The sequence below is a fragment of the Neopelma chrysocephalum genome, unplaced genomic scaffold (genome assembly GCF_003984885.1).
Source record: "Neopelma chrysocephalum unplaced genomic scaffold, ASM398488v2 Primary Assembly neopelma1_66, whole genome shotgun sequence".
Classification (NCBI taxonomy): Eukaryota; Metazoa; Chordata; class Aves; order Passeriformes; family Pipridae; genus Neopelma; species Neopelma chrysocephalum.
Genome location: NW_020897725.1, coordinates 4,689,893 through 4,709,457, shown reverse-complemented (window position 1 = coordinate 4,709,457; position 19,565 = coordinate 4,689,893). Strand labels below are relative to the sequence as shown.

The window sequence follows — 19,565 nt, the reverse complement described above, 5'->3', positions numbered from 1 at the left end:
AAACAGAAATTGCTTGGAAGACCAATCTCAATAGACATGTCCTTTGTCATTAAACCGTTACAAATGGATTAAAATTAGGAGTGGCAGACTGTTATAGGAAGCTTTATAAAATATGGGGAACAGAGTTTATAAATTTCAAAGCCAATACATAAGAAAGTGAAGTCAAAACAGATCACATACAGAAATACAATCTGGTTTCCTAGAATTTTTTCGGAAGAGAGAAGAAATTTATGATATAAAAGAAGTATGTTATTTTATGTCATTTCCAAAAATTTGTTATTTCGTACTTCCAAATTAATTTAACCTTTTCTTGTCGAATCCCATAGTGGGATGTTTGGACAAATGTCTGAGACAACTGACTGTATTTTAAAATGTTAATTAGTCTGATTCCTTAAAATCATAGCAAAGGGATCTGAAAGAAGGCTGAAAAACTTATTTAAACCATTTCTTTTCTCTAAATATATCCCATTCCTTCTAAAGTGCTTCTGGCACATATAAGGTGTATAGATATGAATCATGCTGAAAAGGGAGATAGATGTGATATATAATCAATATATTCTGCACAGTGTCAGTAGATGATCAAATGTGATATTACACTGCCCACTTTGCATAGAGAAAGAGAGGGAAGTCAACGTGTAAAAGAAAAAAGCCTTACAGTGTGTCCACTGTACATGAATGAAAGACAATTCAATAAGCAGGGTGGGTCAAACACAAGGTTTGGGGATTCAGAGCTCAAAAAGGAGAATAACATTCACCACATTCAGTGCATAAATGAGACAACAAAGCCAAGTGGTATTATTCAGACATACCTGTAGATCATCAAGAGAAAGGTGTTCTCTGAACCATGAAAAGGAGTGAAAGCCTATGAAGCAGTAAGACTGGGCTGGGGTGGCAGCTAGAGAATAGCATATAAATGCAGCAGATCCAATTAGAAAGAAGCAGAAAGGGAAAAAGAAGTGAGAAATGCTAATCTCTTGACATCTCAGTCCATCTAGGCCCAGGGGGAAATAAAACATGAAGAATATGAAACAGCCCCAGGAAGTATAGCTCCAACTGGGACACAACAGGATAATCACACAAAAAGACTGATATGATATCTAATATAAACCTTCAATGTCATTTCCCAATGTTTTTCTTTCTTATTTATCTGAGCTAAAGAATACTTGTTACATCTTCCCATGTGTAATCCAGCAGAGCCACTGCTTTTCTGTGGTGCCACTTAATATGAAGTGGGGGACTGGACTGAGAGGAACGAAACACAACATACACACTGTTCATAGTAGAAACAAAGAGTTTCCATCACTTCCTCTCTGAGGAATGACTGTAAAAGTTCAATGGGAGGATCCTCATTGCCTTAACTCTCCCACAATACAGTCCTTGTGACTGAAACATGTGCCTCCTCCCAGGAAGGTACTAGATGGAGTTCACACAGACTCACTTCAGCACAAGGGGATAATCTTCCTTTGTAACCAGTGAATGGACATAGACTGAAGAAAAAGTGACCAAGGACAGCTAAAGCAGGTTCTCATTCTGACCCCCACGTCAAAGACATTCTGAACTCCATGAGACTTCAGCCTGCATTCCAGAGGCATCTTTCACAAAATACTACACACTGGAATCTTCCCAGACCTATGCCTGCATAAAATTGGTGGGTGCTGGCACAAGCCTGAAACTGGCTTATGTGGAAAACCCAGAGTAGCCAGTGGGCTTACCTACTTTTACCTACAGTTGCTGTTTTTGATTTAAACTGATTGAGGACTCAGGACACCAAACACTCTTCCTATTCATCAGTATAACACAGATATACACTAGTGCCTCTGCTCTTCTGACTTTAAAATACTAGTCCTTGAAATGAATAATTGACTGCACTGGAAAATAATTTTCATGTTTTTTGTGAGTATTTATATGTCAATACATACTTGGTAGGCTGTGACACCAGCGCATCCTTGTGCAGTCTGTAACATGGGTAAACATTAAATGTACCAGGTTCCATTGAAACCCCTTCCACAGCGGAAAACTCCTTTTCAACTAAACCAAACATTTCCATCATTTTAAATCCTGGAAGGTATCAAAACATATATTTTATTAATTTAAATTAATACTGCATTACAGTAAACAAAAAAAGACAAAGCCAGTTGTATCAAAGAGTTTCATTCACCAACTGTTTAATACCTGTTAGCACGAAGGGAAATTTATTGCCTAATATTGTGAAAATCACATAATAAAAATGATTCCATAAATCAGAAACAAAAATTAACACAAAAATACTGTACCTGCAAAATTATTGCCATCTTTAACTACCAATGGGCAGGCTGGAAAGGAAGAAAAAATATATTTAAGGATACAAGAGATGGCCCACTGGGTCAGAACAATGATTCACTCAGCCCTGTACCCAGTATTCCATCCCCAACAGCAGCAAAAGGAAATGCTGTTTCAGAAGGGCATGCAAACCTGGCCACCTGACCACTCCATTTAGTTGATACTCCTTGGGATCCATGAGGGTTGTAGCAAAGATATTAAGGGGTACATTCCTTTGTGCTCCATATAACATCCTATTATGGATTTCTCATCCATGAATTTGTCTAATCTTTCTAAGAAATTGCCTTCACAACCTCTTCAACAAATTCAAATTTGTTGAAAAAAGGCAACAAATTCACTGCCTGCTGCATAAAAAAAAGTATGTCTTATATTGGGTTTTAACCAAGTGTTTCCTAATTCTTCTTTTGTGAGCTTCTCCAGCTAACCCCATCTCAAGTTCAATTATTACAGCTGCCATTCTCTGTACCTTTTCAAACTCCACAGTAGCTTTCATGAGCAACAGAGACCAGAATTGCACACAGTCCTTAAGATGTGTGCACACATTTTAAATAGCTGTAAATCTGGTTTATATTTTTCTTTTGGCAGGGAAGAGCACACACTAATCTCTTTCAGAAAAGGTGACCTGGAAAATCAATAGGCCTAGAAGCAGTATGTCAACCAAAGATAGCACCCCAGGATACTCGTATTAGAAAATCACTTTTAGAATACAAGCACAAGTGACTAATAAATGCTACTGTTGAGTATTCTCATGTTCAACATTCTCTCTATGGTCTCAGTATCTCAGAAATGATGGTTCAGAAGCAACATTTTTTGTGCTTACCAGCTCTGATAACTCAAGAGTCTCATGATAACTCACAACCCTGTGCACAAGAACTCCTCACAATCACAAATTATTCACATCAGCTGTACTTTCCGGCTTATATACAAGGAAATATATTGTGGGCACACACCTAAAAGCATATGAATTATTGACCTCTAACCATTAGGTGCTGCTCTAGAATGTATTTCCCTTAATTTTCATAAAGAGACTGAAATGGCTTTTCTGCAGATTTCAGAGTTTGGGTGTATTTCATGCTTTTCCTTATTCTACAACTCATCTACTTTATCTCATAATACAAATATGAATGATTGGTTCTCCATTGATAAATTAACCATGTGACTGGAGTAATAATGAATGTAGCTAACTCTTACAGAGGGTTAAATTAGCCTAGAAAATAAAATATATTAACCTTTTATGATTCTGAACTGTGTTTCACATCTGAAATAAATTTTTGACAACCAATGGCTGCATTCTGGATTTACAGCAAACAACCATTAATTATTTTGAAGTCAAAACACCTTCATTTCCTTAATCTTTTATGGAAATAACATTAGAATTATAACATCAGCAGTAAACTATATTAAAAAATATCAAGAATACCTCATAAAAGAAAATTATCAGTTATAAACCCCCCAGTATTTAGCAGTTATTTTAGAAGCAAACATAAATCAAAGTGGCTAACTTGCTGATGCAGTTTCACAAACAAAAGTGATCAGCTCATCTTCAATCTTTGTAAAGGCATCAAAGTCATCCACAAAGAAGACGTGTCTTTCACTGGGCTTGCTGCCAATATTCACTAACTCTGAATAGTCGGCATCAGCTACTCCAATAGCAAAAAAGCTGAAACCTGTAAAACAGAAAAGAACACTCTTGTGAGACGTTCATTAAGAGAGTGGAAATACAATATGAACACAACTGTATTTGCACTGGCTCCTTTCCTGATTAAATACAAAGGTGGACATTTTATTATTATCCTATAGCACAAGAAAATTGACTTATGTAATCTAAAATAAAGCTAATACATTCTCTATGAAATATTTCTTTTGGTTATTTATGGTTAATTGGTTAAATAAAGTTAAACCTTGAGCATTTTCTTGAAGATATATGACTACTCAGCAGTTTAAAGTTTTAGCATATGTTTAAATGCTTTCCTACACAAAAATATCCATGTATCAAGTATATAATAAATACAAAGCAGAGAAATTAATTTCCTGTAGGTCCTTTACAGATTTTTTCTGTCTCATATATTAATATATATAATATTTCAAGCCACTGCTGCCTCATGAGTGAACACTGAAATAAATGCATTCTCATTTCATCAACTACTTAACTGCATTGGTTGAATCTGTTCTATATATTCAGTATAAATATATTTCGAAATTTGAGCCTGACTTCAAAGATTTAAATGAAATGGAAATTGTATCCTATGTGTTTCAGGAGCAGCAAAATAGCTAAAAGTTTTTCAATATTTTCCTTTCCATAAAAGATGAAGGAAAAAAAACCTCTATACATCAGGCTGAATCTATTTAATGACATACTGTTCTTGTATGGCTCAGTCCCAAACTTACTCCAGTCAAGCAATATTATCTTTAAGTTTGACTGAAGCCCAGGGGCATTCATCACCTGCAGAGCTTTTAGCTTAACAAAACTTTGACCTAATAAATTACAATATCTTCATGTCTCATCCAAGATCAGCACCCCTTCATGCCAGTTGCTGTCAAACATACAAGTCAGTACCTGCTCCAACCTATCTGCAGCCTCACTGCACAGCACACTCAAGATGACAATGGAGAGGGGAACTCATCTGCCAAGGTGACACATCCCAGTCAGCACCTAAACCCTCACAATACACCATCTCCACTCAAGGTTGTTGCCAGTCTAATAATTAATATATGCAACTGCAAGACTTACCTCAGAGCTGAACGATTTTTGTTCAGCTTAGATATAGACTCCAATTTATTCACAAATACAGGGTTTTCTTTACTGCTACTTAAAACAAGTTATTCAAACTCTACTATTTTGTAATACACTTTATTTATGAAGGCACTACACTTAGCATCTAGCAACACAATCAGTAGGCAGACAGCTGGACGATCACATTGGCTTTCAGAAATCCATGATATATACTGGGGACTTCACAGCTCTCAAAGTTAAAAGCAAATAAAAAGCACAAATGTAATTTCTTCTTAGATTGCTTCACATTAATAGGCAGATCAGTTTTTTCTTCCAACCTTTAGTTTTGTTCCACGTGGCATACTGTGCCCTTTGGGTTTTGACGCAAATCTCTACAACAATTAAATACTTAGACTCGCAACACAGTGTGGCTGCTTAAAGCTCTAAAATTAGTGCTTTAAAAAAATTCCTAAAGGTAATTAGTGTAACACAAGAGCAATCAGAAACAGTAAAAGAACACATGAAAGAATTTTCAAAGGACCTCTTATATAGAAAACAAAATAGTTCAGTTTGCTTGTAACCACAAGACTACACTTTATAGATGACAATCCAGATTCTCAGGATCATATTCCCCAAATTCTTCATCCTGGGAGCAATTCCATTGACTACTACATGATTTTAGCACTGTTGTCAAAATTAAATCTAATGCCGTTAATCACCAAATATATCCAGAATCTAACCATATCCCAGTGTTATTCTGCCTTTCTCAGGAACTGCTCTTTTCTTTAAACTTGAAAATCTTCCTGGAGGAAAAGTTACGCTTATCTCATGCCCACACTTACACAGATATGATTAATGAGAAAAAAAGGAAATGTGAGTAGTTCTTAAAACTACACATTTTACCATCTAGTTGCATTTCTCTGGAGACTTTGTTCACATCATCCTGTGATCGTCCATCAGTAATGACAACCAAAACCTTTGGAATGCCCCTTCTCATGCCTGCCTCTCCAGTAAACAAGATTTCTCTTGCGTGTTTAATGGCTTTGCCTGAAACACAAAAAATTGACAATATACTTTCACTGAATGTAAATGCAATTTCTATTGGCTACTTATAACTATCTTCTCATATCTTCTCAGATTTATTTATGTTAGACATAAATAAAAAGAGAAATCTGTTGGGTCCTGGGTAGTCTGTCAATTAGTGCATTCTGTAGTTATTAAAGTCAAGATTTAGAAAAGTTTAATTTTGACCGTAATCTTTGAAAATGGGATGGCTTCAACCATCCATTTTTCAATTCAGAAGGTGAAGATCAAGAATATGAAATGTGTGGGTGTCCTGGTTTCAGCTGAGATAAAGTTAAATTACTTCTTTGTCGCTGTTTCAGTGCTGTGTTTTGGATTCAGTGTGAGGATAATGTTGATAACACTCGGAAGTATTGGTTGTGGCTGAGCAGTGCTTACCCTGAGTCAAGGCCTTTTCAGTGAGGCCTCTATCAGTGAGGAGCTGCACCACAAGACTGGGGGAGAGCACGGCCAGGACAGCTGACCTGAACTGGCCAAAGGGATATTCCACACCATAAAACATCATGCCCAGTATATAAACAGGGGGAGTTGGCCAGGAGGGGACAATCACTGCTCAGATGGGCTGGCCATCGCTCAGTGATTGGTGAGCAACTGTACTGTGCATCACTTGCTTTTCTTGGGTTTCATTCCTCTCTCTCTTTTTGTTATCTCCCTTTTCATTACTGTTATCATTACATTTTACTTTATTTCAATTATGAAACTGTTCTTATCTCAGCCCACAGGTTTTAGCCTTTTCTGATTCTTCTCCCCATCCCACCGGGGGGGTGGGGGGTGGCGTGGAGTGAGTGAGCACTGTGTGGTATTCAGCTGCTGGCTGGGTTAGAGATAACAAAACCTTCCTTTCTGGATTGTAGGGCACAGTCCACCTAACAACTGACAGTGCCATTGTAGTAAATGGAAAATGTGTTATTTTGATAATACTGAGACTGGATGCAATGCAACAGCTGCAAGAAATTTCTGTGCAATCTGAGAATAATAAAACACATAGTTTCCAACTAAAACGGATTTTAACCCTTTCGGCATGCATCTTTAATTTTTTCACATCAGAAAGCTATCCTAAGGGATTAATTAAAATGCAACCTCATTCAGTTAACAGACATCTTCCCCCAACCCAGTCTTAAACATCCCACTGAGACTTCACTGTCCTGGCTTATAACCAAACAGACCCTCCACTCTCTCCAGGTTTTGACATGCTTTGCAAACTCCCTCCCACCCTCTTTCCCCTCCCACTTTTCTATCCACTTGCCAAGCTGACTTCGTATTACTCCCCATTCCACCTTCCACTGTCCCCAGAGTCATTTGCTTTTGCCCAGCTGACTCTCTCTGCCTCCCTGATCCTTGCCATCACTGTTGGTCAGTGGGGTGAATGTGCAGCAGTAGGGTCTGAAGGGTATAAACTATAGATTGCAAAGACTTTCTAATTTCCGTGCTCAACCTTTCATCTCCAGTGAGGACATACCATGTTCTGTTTTTGCACTGATTAATTAAACCACTTAGCTAATGGGAAAGAAATACCACACAGAGAGTAGCAAGGAGAAAATATGCCTCACAGTCAGGACCTTTCTCACCTGTTTTTGTATTTCCTCCTTTGTAGGCTATTCGCTGAATAGCTTCAAGAAGAGTCTCTTTTGTTTTGTATGCATTCAATTTAAATTCTGTCCTGGGATCATCGCTAAACTGAATTATTGCCACCTGTGCATACAGAAGATGTTCATTAGAAAAGCACCACCCAGTGCATAAGCAAAAAGTGAATCTGAGCATTTAAAACAAGGATTTATCTTGTAACTTTGCTTCATCCTTCAATTGAAGCCAGATTTTTTTCTCTTTAAGAAAGATTTCACTAAAGTTCAGTTCTACTCTCTGAAACCTTGGCAACCATCTAACACTTTCTGGTTTCATTTTGCAGCAAACAGGATGAGAAAAGTAATACCCGCTTTGGCAAAGCACTCTAAATCAAGCCCCAAAGCAAAATCCTGGTTACAGCTGCTCACACATGTACAGTTATTCATACACAGAACTGCAGGGACTTTATTCAGTCTCCACAAATTAATAGCTGCACTTAAGTAACTCAAGCTAGGGAGCAAGACTGAAGCAAGTAATAGAAAGATTCAAGAACATATTCTGAAATATTGCCTCTCTCAAATACGATGCTACATGAGTTCAGACCCTGTATTTCAATACTATACACTAAACCCCTACAACTCACAAAGCACACATTGAATTTCATATTCTATAAATGGTGCCTCTGATTTAAAAGGAGCTATTATGCTTAAGCTTGTGCCTAAGTTTCTGAAGCACCATGAACTATATTCTTGGAAAATAGCTGTATAGGAAACAGTGAGAACTAAGTATTCTTCAGGGTTTGGAAAAGTTGAAATTAATTTTCCAATGCGATCCCAAACCACATATTATACAGGTAACACAACAGTAATATATTTGCCAATAATTTGTTCTGGAGCAGATTCAAACACCTCTCTAAACAAATACATAAATAGAACAATCATTGTAAACACTATATTTTATTTCAAGCACTGTAGATTCTGTAGAGCATGTGATTTTAAATAAAAGAATATTTACTTTTCCTGACCAATGCCATTTTTAGCTTATTTAGAAATCAACACCCTAGTGAGTACCAATACCAAAAGCATTAACACAATTGTCATTGGAATGATTTAGAGAAGACTGAAATTATATCTAGCCTTCATGCTACCAAAATCCATATCATAAAATTTATCATGTATTGTGCACAAAAAGATATTATCCTTAAGCAGTTTATATTTTCACAAGATATGTGAAGTTATGTCAATTACTTTTTGATTCATTTCACTTCTGGCGCTAGTCTAAAACAACCTGCCAAGTCCACGCACCCTTCATCTCTCTACATTTGATTACCTGTGTTCCATCAGGACCAATCTTATCCAAAGCTCCAACAGTGCTATAGAGAAAGCTTATTATTTTATTGAAATTGTCATCTCCAATACTCCATGACCCATCCACCAGGAACGCAAGGTCAGCTTTGGCTGCTTTGCACACTGAGAAAAAAAAGCAAAAATTTTTGAATTAGAGCAATGCCTTAACTCCTCACAAAATCTCATAAATCACTTAAGAAAATGCAACTGTCGTGAAAAGCCCTTGTTTAATGTTAGTTAATAAAGCTTTATCAAACAGACCTGCTGGCACTGACTGCAGTGCAGGTGTAGAACCAGCTGAGCTCTCCAAGGGGTGAATTGTCTGCGCTGACAGATCCTATCACAGAATATACTTCAAGTGGTTCTTTAAAGTCTGGCTAGCCATTTTTATTTTTATTTAGATTTTTAAGTAAACTCGCACATGAACTTATACAATGCCAGACTGTCACACAGTAAGCAAGATTAGAGAATCCTGATTGTGGAAGTTCCCAGAGAGAAACTAGTCCATTCAAAAAGTTACCCTAATTTCTGTAGTATCTAATGCACTTCAACTGCACTACGTAGGAGCAATGCAAGTTTCACCCATCTCGATGTTGTTGCAGCAAATGCATTTTAAGATCCACTCCCCCTGGGTCTAAAATACTGTCAGAAGCAGAAAAACATTGCATCAACACCTTAAAATTACTATAAACTCACGCATGCACTTACCCTCTTTCGCAGGTGGGATTGTAGGTGGTGGAGGTGGTGTTGAAGGTGTTGTTGGTGGTTGAGTTGGAAATGGTACTGGAGAATAAAAAGAAGGAATATTCAAGCATGCTTAAAAGCCCAATACAGTCTATCTATAATAAACACAGCATTTTCTACTCCTCTCCACATTTAAAATTCAATATCTCTAATCCACTGGTTATGCAATTGGAGATAAATATAGGTGAGTGTGTGCAAGCAATGTCCTCCTCTTCTGAACACCCAAGAAAGGATACTACTATTACAAAACGATTAATGGATGCATTTCAATGTCAATGATACAGCTGAACTACTACTACTGGAACTGCCCCTTTTTAAGTTTCCCCAGTGTAGCAGACCATGTGACAGCCCTATTATTGACTAGAATCCATAATTCATTTTTTAAAAGGTCAGTGTCCTTTCCTTTTCCGATCACAACCAGTCCTCAGTAACAGAAGGTAGGTCTCTGCACACCCTGGAAGGAAGAAAGTATTAGTCCTGCAATCCACAATACAAAGTGCAAAGGCAAGCCAGTGCCCACACTCAGAGCAGATCACAGTCTGCCCTGATCAAGATTTTTCTGAATTTGGTGAAAGACCTTGTTATGTTTCCAGCTAGAAACACAGCTCCAACCATAGCTCTCTACAGGATTGTGGCTTTGTTGCCTGCAGCAAACCTTCTACTAAGTTATTATACAGAGTTTCTGAAAAACGTCCTTCACACTTCACCTGAAAATTAACTTTGTATCACAACCTTGCAGAGACCAAGCTGAATATCCAATCAGATTGACAGCTTTGCTGAATCCAAGAGCTCTATTTAGTGCCTTTCAATACAGTCCAGCTGAATTGTCAGAGATAACATGCACATGCGTTGATTTCCACAACTCTATGTAAGGAAAAGCTTCTGCTTTTGTTCAAGGGCACTTTTTTTATTCAATGCATTCAGCGTAAGAAGATGCAGGTGACAGAATATCAGTCCTTCAAGTAAGACTAAACTTGTTATTTGCTATAACACGTAAATTACATTTATAAACAACTGATAGAGTTAGATATGACAACCTGAGAAAAGGCACCTACATTTCCGAAAAATTAGTGCAAACAGGATTCATTACAAGCCTCATGTCCACATCCAAGTGGACTTCCACTGCAACTGGTGGGGCATTTCCCACTGGTTTCAGTAAGATAAAGGGCTAAGACTGAAACACCTACAAGGAACCAATGCCCAGGACATCCATGGTCGCAGCAATCCAGGACCAGACCCATTTAGAAAGGGTCACAGTTGCTGTAACGTGATTTGAAAGGCTGCTCTCAGCACCAGAGAAGTACAGGTCACCCTGAAGACTTTCTTTCTTCCAAGAGTTTCCCTCTGAAGTGATACAATTATTTGTCTGCATCACAAACCACCTTTCTTAAATGGACATGTAGGCCAAGGTGTGTCCTTCCTCATGCTTCCTAACTTCCTTAACTGCAGAGCACCCTAAAAGCACTCCCCAAAAAGCTGGAGAAGCTTGGCTTGTTCCTCACTGCCCTGAGAATGAGCCCTGGAAAACTGAGATGTGGAGTCATGCACCTGTGCAGGTTTTTCCTATGTGAAACCCGAAGTGTGAGAGGAAAGGAAGAAAAGCATAAACATTATCTATCCCGAGAGAAAGGTAACAGCATTGTGGTGTATAGCAATACAGTATGAGAAGAAGGGTACCACTGAGACTGGAAACAGGCTAAAAGAAAGATAATGTTGAAATATTCGTTCTGTTATTCCTGTACTTTGTTTTGCAGTATTTTGAACGCATAAGAGCAAGATATTGTCTTCATAAATAGTTGTGATGTGGGTTTTTTTGTTTCTTAGTCATGTATTACTGAGAATAATAATAAAAAAGGTTGGTTGGTTTGTTTTAAAATACTTAAGTAGATTGGGTATCAACATCCCATTTAATTGTAAATTATTCAAACACTGGTAAAATTTTACTAAATAACAAGAGCTGCAGCACATAAAATCTTCTCTGTTTACTTCATTTTTCTGTACTTTTTCCCTGAAGTCACAGATATTCAGAGTATCCCCTAGTGGGACTTTTTATAAAGAAAGCTAAACCCTCTCTGTTTCATTCTCATTAAGAAGTACAATACAGTTGGTGAATGTGACTTCACAAGTAATTCACAGCAGTGGGGTAAGAATCCTGCACTTCTGTGGAGGAGTGATAATGTAGTTGAAAAATTAAAAGTTCAGCTAAAGGGAACTGTGTGGGAATAGCACATCTGTGGGCAAAGGGCAGAACATGAGAAGCAATGAAGCATTATTGCTGCTGGCTGAAATCTGCTCTATTTTACTCACACGTTGTCTCCATGATGCTTACAGCAGGGCCCTCGATCTCCTGAAGCTGTGTATGAACGCTGATTTTATACTCAGTTCCAGGCATCAGCTCAAAGAAACAATGTCTAGGTGTCCCTCCACCAAGATTTACTTCTCGTTTTTTTCCATCTGGAATTACAAAAGAAACCATTAAAATACTTTACTGTTTTATTGAATAATGTCATTTTAACCCTAAATAAGAAGAGGACATGACAGCAGATGAAGGGCAAGTGGTTGACATAAATTAATAAACTATATGCTGCCTTATTTTTAGAAATTCACCTCTGTGCAGAGGTCCCTGTAAAATTTAATTCTTCATATTAAATAGGAGCCGAGGAACATGTCAAACATCTTCAAGAAAAAAAGATGAATTTCAGCCCATGCACTGAAGTTAATAAAAACACTAACACTGTCATCAATGGGATTTGAATCTGGTCCTAAATTATCATTCTAATGAGGAATTGCTGCATTATGTAATTCTATGGCAACCTTCATCAATGCCTCTGGTTCTCAGAGTCTGTAATGTGCTTAGTAATTGCAAGAGAGACTGAACAAGATATTGTATTCCACTAGTAACCACTTAAGAAGATGGTTAAGGAATAGTGTTTACATGGTTCCAAAATTAATTCTGCTAAATTCTGAATTGGAAAGCATGTTGTCATCGGAAAAAGCGTACTGGAAATAGAATAAAGCATGTTTTAATGATAAGAATTAAAACTTCAGCACAATTCAAAATCTGTAGCAGAATGAAGTGAAATACAAGCAATTGATCTCACATTTTACAGTGAGTATACAAAAAATGCCAAACAGTCATTCACTGCCAGGGAGAAAACACCTAATAAGGAACATTTGTTCACACTCTACCTCATTCTGCTCACATTTAGTGCTTTCAGCTCAGTTAAAACAATTCTGGCAGTTCTATATGAAGAAAGCAGAATGTTGGCTAGCTCCCAGACCAGAGGGAAGTCTGTGCTGCCTTGTGCCAGCCAAGGTCTCTGCGATCTGAACAGCTTGTCTGTTTTCCAGACATTCAAACAAACCCTAGTGCCATCCACTTGCCATGCCACAGAAAGGTCATTACTTTTTTGCCACCAAATCAGTGTTATTTTTCATGGTACCTTTAATACATGCCATGAAGTGTTACTAACTGCACTTCTCTCAAGTTATCCAAAGTTTTCAATTTATCACCATTCAAAATATCACTGATGTCCCCTTGGGATAAGAGAGGTAGTCTGCACTAATACTGACATCCCCATAATATCTTCTGGCTACACCTGAGAATAAATGAGATGGAAGAGACTGCAATTTACTCTCTACATAGTCAGTGATAAAAGCATCAGGACACCCTGTGGCTACACAAAAATAGGTCATGTTTGTCCAGATGAGTAATCTTACTACAAGCTAAAATGAACAATCAACAGAATGAGAACAGACAAAACTGGACATTGTTCTGACTTTGTGAGCATGTTCTGGATTCAATCAGCGTTTTCCTTACCCTTCTGCCCTCCTCTCCTGTCCATCCTAATCCTACAAAGCTGGTGCTGATGGTTTATTTACAAACTTAGATGTATTCAGTTTATCCTTTATCCATCTTCTGCTCCTCATACCAGTGAAAACCTCAGGCGATTATCTATCTTCTACTGACAGATGAAAGTCCCTTCCATAAAAAGCACAAGTTATCAACATCTGTTTGATGTAAAAGGACAGAAATGCTACTTTTACTCCTTTAAGTTTCACTGTGTACACAACTCTCTTCTGTCTGTCATTTCCAGTATTTCAGGATTCACTCTACAGGTCCGACTGCACACAATTTCTTAGCTATGCAATTCAGATCTCTGGATTGGGCTGCAGCTGCTTATTAAATTATTTAGTAACTTACCCACAAGTGACTCTATAACTACCCTGTATGCAGTAGCATGTCTGTGAAGCTGCCACTGAGCGCACAGACTAGTCATGCGGACTTGATAGGAATCCAGATTTGTCACACCCAGGTACACTGAAAATTAAATATAAAAAAATGAGATTTAGGCCTCTAATATACATAGACAAAAAATGATAAAATAACTATAGTGAAACACATGTGCCAATTAATTTTTAACAAATAATTTCTATAACTGCTTAAAAGAAGTCAAGAAAATCCAAGACAGAATTTAAAAAAAGTGAACCCCTAAACCAAAAGTTTGGAACTTCAGTTGATTTAGTTAAGTCTAAATAATGAACACTGCTAAAAAATTCAGTTACTAAAAATAAGTATAAAAGTATCATAATAGCAGCAGCATTTCTGTCAAAATCCAATTTTAAATTGAGCTTTAGATACATAAAGACCAAATAATATTATATATATGGAGCCAGAAAAAAGAGATAGACTTTTCATTAAAGAAATTTTTATCTACTATTAGGCAAATATATTTTTGGCTGATAAATAATATCTACTTTATGATCCCTGTCTTGATAATATCTAGCAGATCACTTTAAAGCCTGATATAGTTTCATAAAAAGAGGGACTTTTATTTCAGGAAAACAATTTGCACACAACTGAGAAAGTCTTCCCTGTGAAAATTTCTTCAGGGAGCTGCACAAACCCATAGTTATAACAAAAAGCAGCCTGTAGAGATCTGAACAGCATGAAATCATTCTTACAGGTTTTGGCTACGCCTGTTAGGGCATCACTGAAGCCTGTTGAGTACGAAGCAAATACTTTAACATTGTACTCCGTTCCACTGAAGAGATTTAGAATGAGAATGGTATTAATATCATCCCCCACAAAGGTCTCCAACGCAGGACCAGGAACTGCAAAAAGTGAAAAAAATTAGAAAATCATTTGCTCATCCACTGAATTAGATACATCCAAAAATTGTGCTCCTAAAGTTACTGCTATTTTTTGGCCCCATTTTTTTAATCATACACAAAAACAAAGACATTCTCCTCAATCCTTGCATGGATACAAAACACAACACACTTGGGAAATTCAGCAGTGTGATTCATTAAGGCAGAGCTAGACATTGGCATCTGTTAAGACCCTTTTGTTCTGCTTCACCCAGTTACTACGTCTCTAAATAGGCAGCCAAAGATCTCCTCAGTTTGATGGTGTGCCAGGACCAACAGGGGGGACAGCAGATGCCAGCCAGCAATACAGTCCCTCGGGGATTCTTATACAACAGCATCGTTTAATATTGTGCAAAAATTATAATGAAAATAGAAAAGAATAAAACTTTCCCAAATCAGAATAGCAAACAGCTCCTTTGTCATCTCCCCTAGTTGTTCTGGATACACTTCAGAAGCCAGGCAGCAGTATTGTCTTTGGACAGTGTTTTAGTCCCTTAATGGTCACACATTTGTGTTTTGCTCTCGATAGAGGACCCTGTTTTTCTGAAGAAATCTGAGGGAGTTTGGCTGCCTTATCTAGCTGCAATGTGCAGGTGGGCAAAGGATGCAGCACACACAAAATGGGCAATGAATAAAATGTCAAGTGTTTGGGAAGAAACAAAAACTTGGTATTGTGAGGGGAAGGAAGTTGAAGAATAGGAGAACAGAGAAGAGAGGAACAGGAAGAGAGCAAAGATAGTCTCTGAAATAAATAGTCATGGTAAAATGACATAAAAGGACAGACTGAAAGACTTGGGATTGATCAGCCTTAAGATGGGAAGATATTAGGAAAGACACTTCCACAGTGACAGTAGTAAAAAAACTGGAAGAGATGCATAGAGCAGTTTTAAAATCTCTGTCCTTGGAGATATTACAAACTCCACTGGATATGGTTCAGCAAAACCTGTTCCAAGCTGGCACTGTCTTGTTCAGGGAGTTGGACCAGATGATCTCCAGAGATCTCCCCCAACCTCCATGATTCTGTGACTATGAAACTTTCATATCCAAAACTCAAGACACCTAAGTAAATGGCACTTTCAAGGCTGTACCTGTAACTGATAGATTTAAGTACAAAATTCAGCAAAAGGTGATATCAAGACCTTGAACAGTCAGAAGCAACCACAAAAAAAAATCAGTTTAAAAACTCACTGTTGATAGGTTTGTAGACAACTCTGTAACCCATTGTTGTTGATGGTGGGGCATCCCAACTGATGCGTAATCTGTTGTACCATTCATCTGAGACACGTAAATTTCTAGGAGCAGACAGGGGTACTAAAAGGAAACCAAACTGGCCTTTTACAAGTTTATCTCATACAAGCACATACAGAAAAATCAAGACATGAAAAAAAAAAGTGATATCCAGTACTCTCAGATTTAGAGGTAAAATTACCAGGGTGAAACCTTTAATCAAAGTCATCCTTTGAATTACATCAATGGATTAATTACAAACTTGGATCAACAACGATTTTTTAAATTCATTACAAATTTTGTCAGTATATTAAAAAAAAATAAATTATTTTTTTTGTAAAAATGTAAAATAGAGATAATTATATATTGCATAGTTTCTTCCAATCCAACTAAAGTTTTTAATGCATAAATCATGCTCTTTTGAACACTTAATCGCATCAAATGGAATCAAAGGAATGATTTATAAGTGATTTAAGTCTCTGCACAAATAGCACTTCAATTTAGGCAGAAATTATGTAAATTAGGAGAAAAATTCAATAAAATTATACTATCATGACTAGTAGTGCATAATGAGATGATTTTTTCAATATCCGGTAGAGAGGAAACTAAAACTACATCTGAGTAATCTTTTGGTACTTGGTCAGACCTCTAGAAATAATGCAATCACTTTTATAAGATCTTCAGCAGCATTTCTAATGACCTTTAGGAAGTAATGATCTCACACAAAAGAAAATCTAACCATACAATTGTTGGTTTGATATCATCTCAGCAGGCATTGTTTATTTTCTGTATCAGTTCGCTTGTCCTTGGTGGGTTAGTTATCAAGGACTTACCAGCTTTATTACTCAAAAGGTTCCTGCAAACTCACAGTATTTGAATATAAAATATAACTTGTTAGTTAGAAGAAACCCAATTGTTTATAAATCAATCAACTGAGATTTATATAAAGTTCAAGGCCTATAAATCATGCAAAATAAGCCCACACTTATACTAAAACACATTACGACAGCCAAGGAAAAAAGGCCACAAGAACAAGCCTTTTTTTCATGCATATCCTGGCCAAAGACAAGCAGAAAGTTTGTACTTACGAGTTTTGCCAGGAGCTGAGACACTGACTCCTTCCCCATCGGCATACACGGGAGTTACGGTAACTTTGTATTCTGTATCAGGTAGCAGAGGGTGAAGCAGAAGAGTATTTTGTCTCCCAGGCACCATTACCTGAAGGGTCAAAAAAAGCAGAAACAGTCAAACTTAATGACTAGAGCCAAAAACCTTTTTTATCTTACATCATCTCTGACACTTCATTCCACTAGCATTGCTGTATAGCTTGCATTTTCAAATATTCTTGATGTTCTACAGTAAAATAAAATAATTACATTATCCATCCTTTTAACAGATCAACCGTTGTACCCAACCAAAATAAAAAGGAGAATGTGCCTATGGGATAATACCATTTTATATTAAATCTATGAGCCACTACAGCTCCATAAACCATTGATACTACATGGATAGTTAGTACTTCAACAATTTTACTGTACAGACAAAATATATCCTCTATTTTTATTTATTCTATGACATTTCTAGATTTTCTGGAGCTATGCACATTAATAAAGGTTGATTGTTGTGTTCTTTGGAGACAGAAAATTCTCCTTCCCTGGAAGGAAGGAAAACCAATTCACGAGATTGGGAAGCACTGAACTGAGCAAGCAGGAATAAAACATGTTTGTCTCATTTTCATCTGATCCGGGAACAAGCAAATGAAGGCAGATATTTAGGAGTAGGAATACATCCCACAAGTACAAGAGGATCACAAACTGCTGTGAAACATGGAAGATCTGCAACAGAAGTCCAACCAGAAAACCCAGTAGAAGTATAGAAGCTGTAGAAATCCCTCCAGAGAAAATGTTTCAACTCACTGAATTAAGCACAGTAAAAGGTTTCCCCATAAGCAGCTACTTCTAAAACTCTTCAACAGACTATAGTATTTAGCCAGAGCCTCAAAAACTAGTGTCACAATAGTGGTGGTAGAGGTGCCAAGCATAGCCTTGCAATTGCTTAAATTGTCAGTAACATTTTAATCTCAGAGAGACTCCAAAGCCTGAGTGGGAGCCACCTGAGTGGGAGCACCTGGAGTGGGCATGATAAAAAAGAAAAACTAGTCCTATGTTTCCTGCACCGACACCTGTGCTCTGAAGTGATGCTGTTGGAAGTGACAGTGAATTCACAGTGAAGTGTGAATCTATCCCCTGAGCCAGCAACTGCACATATTTGGCAAGAAGTTGAGAGAACCTTAAGCCCATTAATCTCAGGGGGAAAAAGCAGAAACTAAGTCTATAAAAGTATTTTGCTGTTTCAAAGAAGACTGATGCATGTGATGATGGCAAAGTTTTGAAGCATATACGCGAGACAAGAAAGGTCTCACCAGTTTCAACACTCCAGGATACATTCAAACTACTTCTAATTCTGGCAAGTGATAGAAAGAAGGAGATTTATCTAGTTCACACAGGTGTTGAGATTTGGCAAAGAAGTGCTTCGTTCTTTGATCAAAACTGGACTTAAACCATCTAAATACATATGCATAAAAGATTCCCATGTCCCTCTTCCACATATAAGCTCAAAAAATACAAACCAAGTTTCTGGAAAAAAGCCCCAACTTTTTTGGTTTTTTAGGGTAGAGGATGCAAGCATTGAGAACTCTCTCCTTTCCACATGTGCAAATCAGAGACCTCCTGCAGACCAATACAGTTTTCAGCAGTGAGAAACACTTTTGGCTTTAAGGAAGAGAAAAAATGTGATCTTTCCAGTATGTACAGCACACCCAAGAACATACATGCAATTTAGGGCTTGACCTTTCTGTATTCTATTACATTTTCTAGTCCCTGATTTTCAGCCAATTGCATAAAGAATTATAAAACTTATTAATATTTTTATGGAAAGGGAGGCGTAACTGAAACTTATATCACTGAAATCAGAGCCAAAAAACTTAAGCATTCACCACAGAACCATCACGCTATAGTACATTTAAGCCCAAATTCCACAAAACCTTTGGGTTCTGCTTAAAATATGTACTTAAACATATAAGGAGTCCCCTAAAAATTGAACATCTGTTTGTTTTATTGACATCTGTGTTGCACCTCTCAGGTGCTTGAAGCTACGTGATAAAATACATTCCTTCCATTTAAAGTGTGCTTAATTTTAAGTATAATCTTACATAATTCCTTATTCAGTAAAGTATTTAGGCACGTGATTAATTTCAAAGATGAAATGGGGTTAATCTGTTTGCTGAATGGTGACCAAAGATAATAAGATTTGGGAGTGTACTTAAAATTAAATATTTTGTAGAATTAGAGCCAAGTACCTACCCAATCATATAGTTATATAATTTTCTTTAATGAGGTTTTCAATCAGGTCTAATATCC

The 19,565-nt window shown here is 37.2% G+C and overlaps 1 protein-coding gene across 1 annotated transcript in view; it reads right to left on the bottom strand.

The window, feature by feature from the left end:
• The window catches only part of COL14A1 (collagen type XIV alpha 1 chain), a 114,347-nt gene that overhangs the window by 35,127 nt on the left and 59,655 nt on the right, over nt 1-19,565 (bottom strand). Inside the window, exons 20-31 of the mRNA XM_027684470.1 lie at nt 17,235-17,364; nt 16,108-16,230; nt 14,734-14,883; nt 13,973-14,089; nt 12,076-12,222; nt 9,733-9,807; nt 9,008-9,147; nt 7,684-7,807; nt 5,936-6,079; nt 3,822-3,986; nt 2,274-2,312; nt 1,920-2,058 (exon numbers count right to left, since the gene is read on the bottom strand). Coding sequence (XP_027540271.1) covers nt 1,920-2,058; nt 2,274-2,312; nt 3,822-3,986; nt 5,936-6,079; nt 7,684-7,807; nt 9,008-9,147; nt 9,733-9,807; nt 12,076-12,222; nt 13,973-14,089; nt 14,734-14,883; nt 16,108-16,230; nt 17,235-17,364 — 1,493 coding nt within the window. The remainder of the gene's footprint in view (nt 1-1,919; nt 2,059-2,273; nt 2,313-3,821; nt 3,987-5,935; nt 6,080-7,683; nt 7,808-9,007; nt 9,148-9,732; nt 9,808-12,075; nt 12,223-13,972; nt 14,090-14,733; nt 14,884-16,107; nt 16,231-17,234; nt 17,365-19,565) is intronic.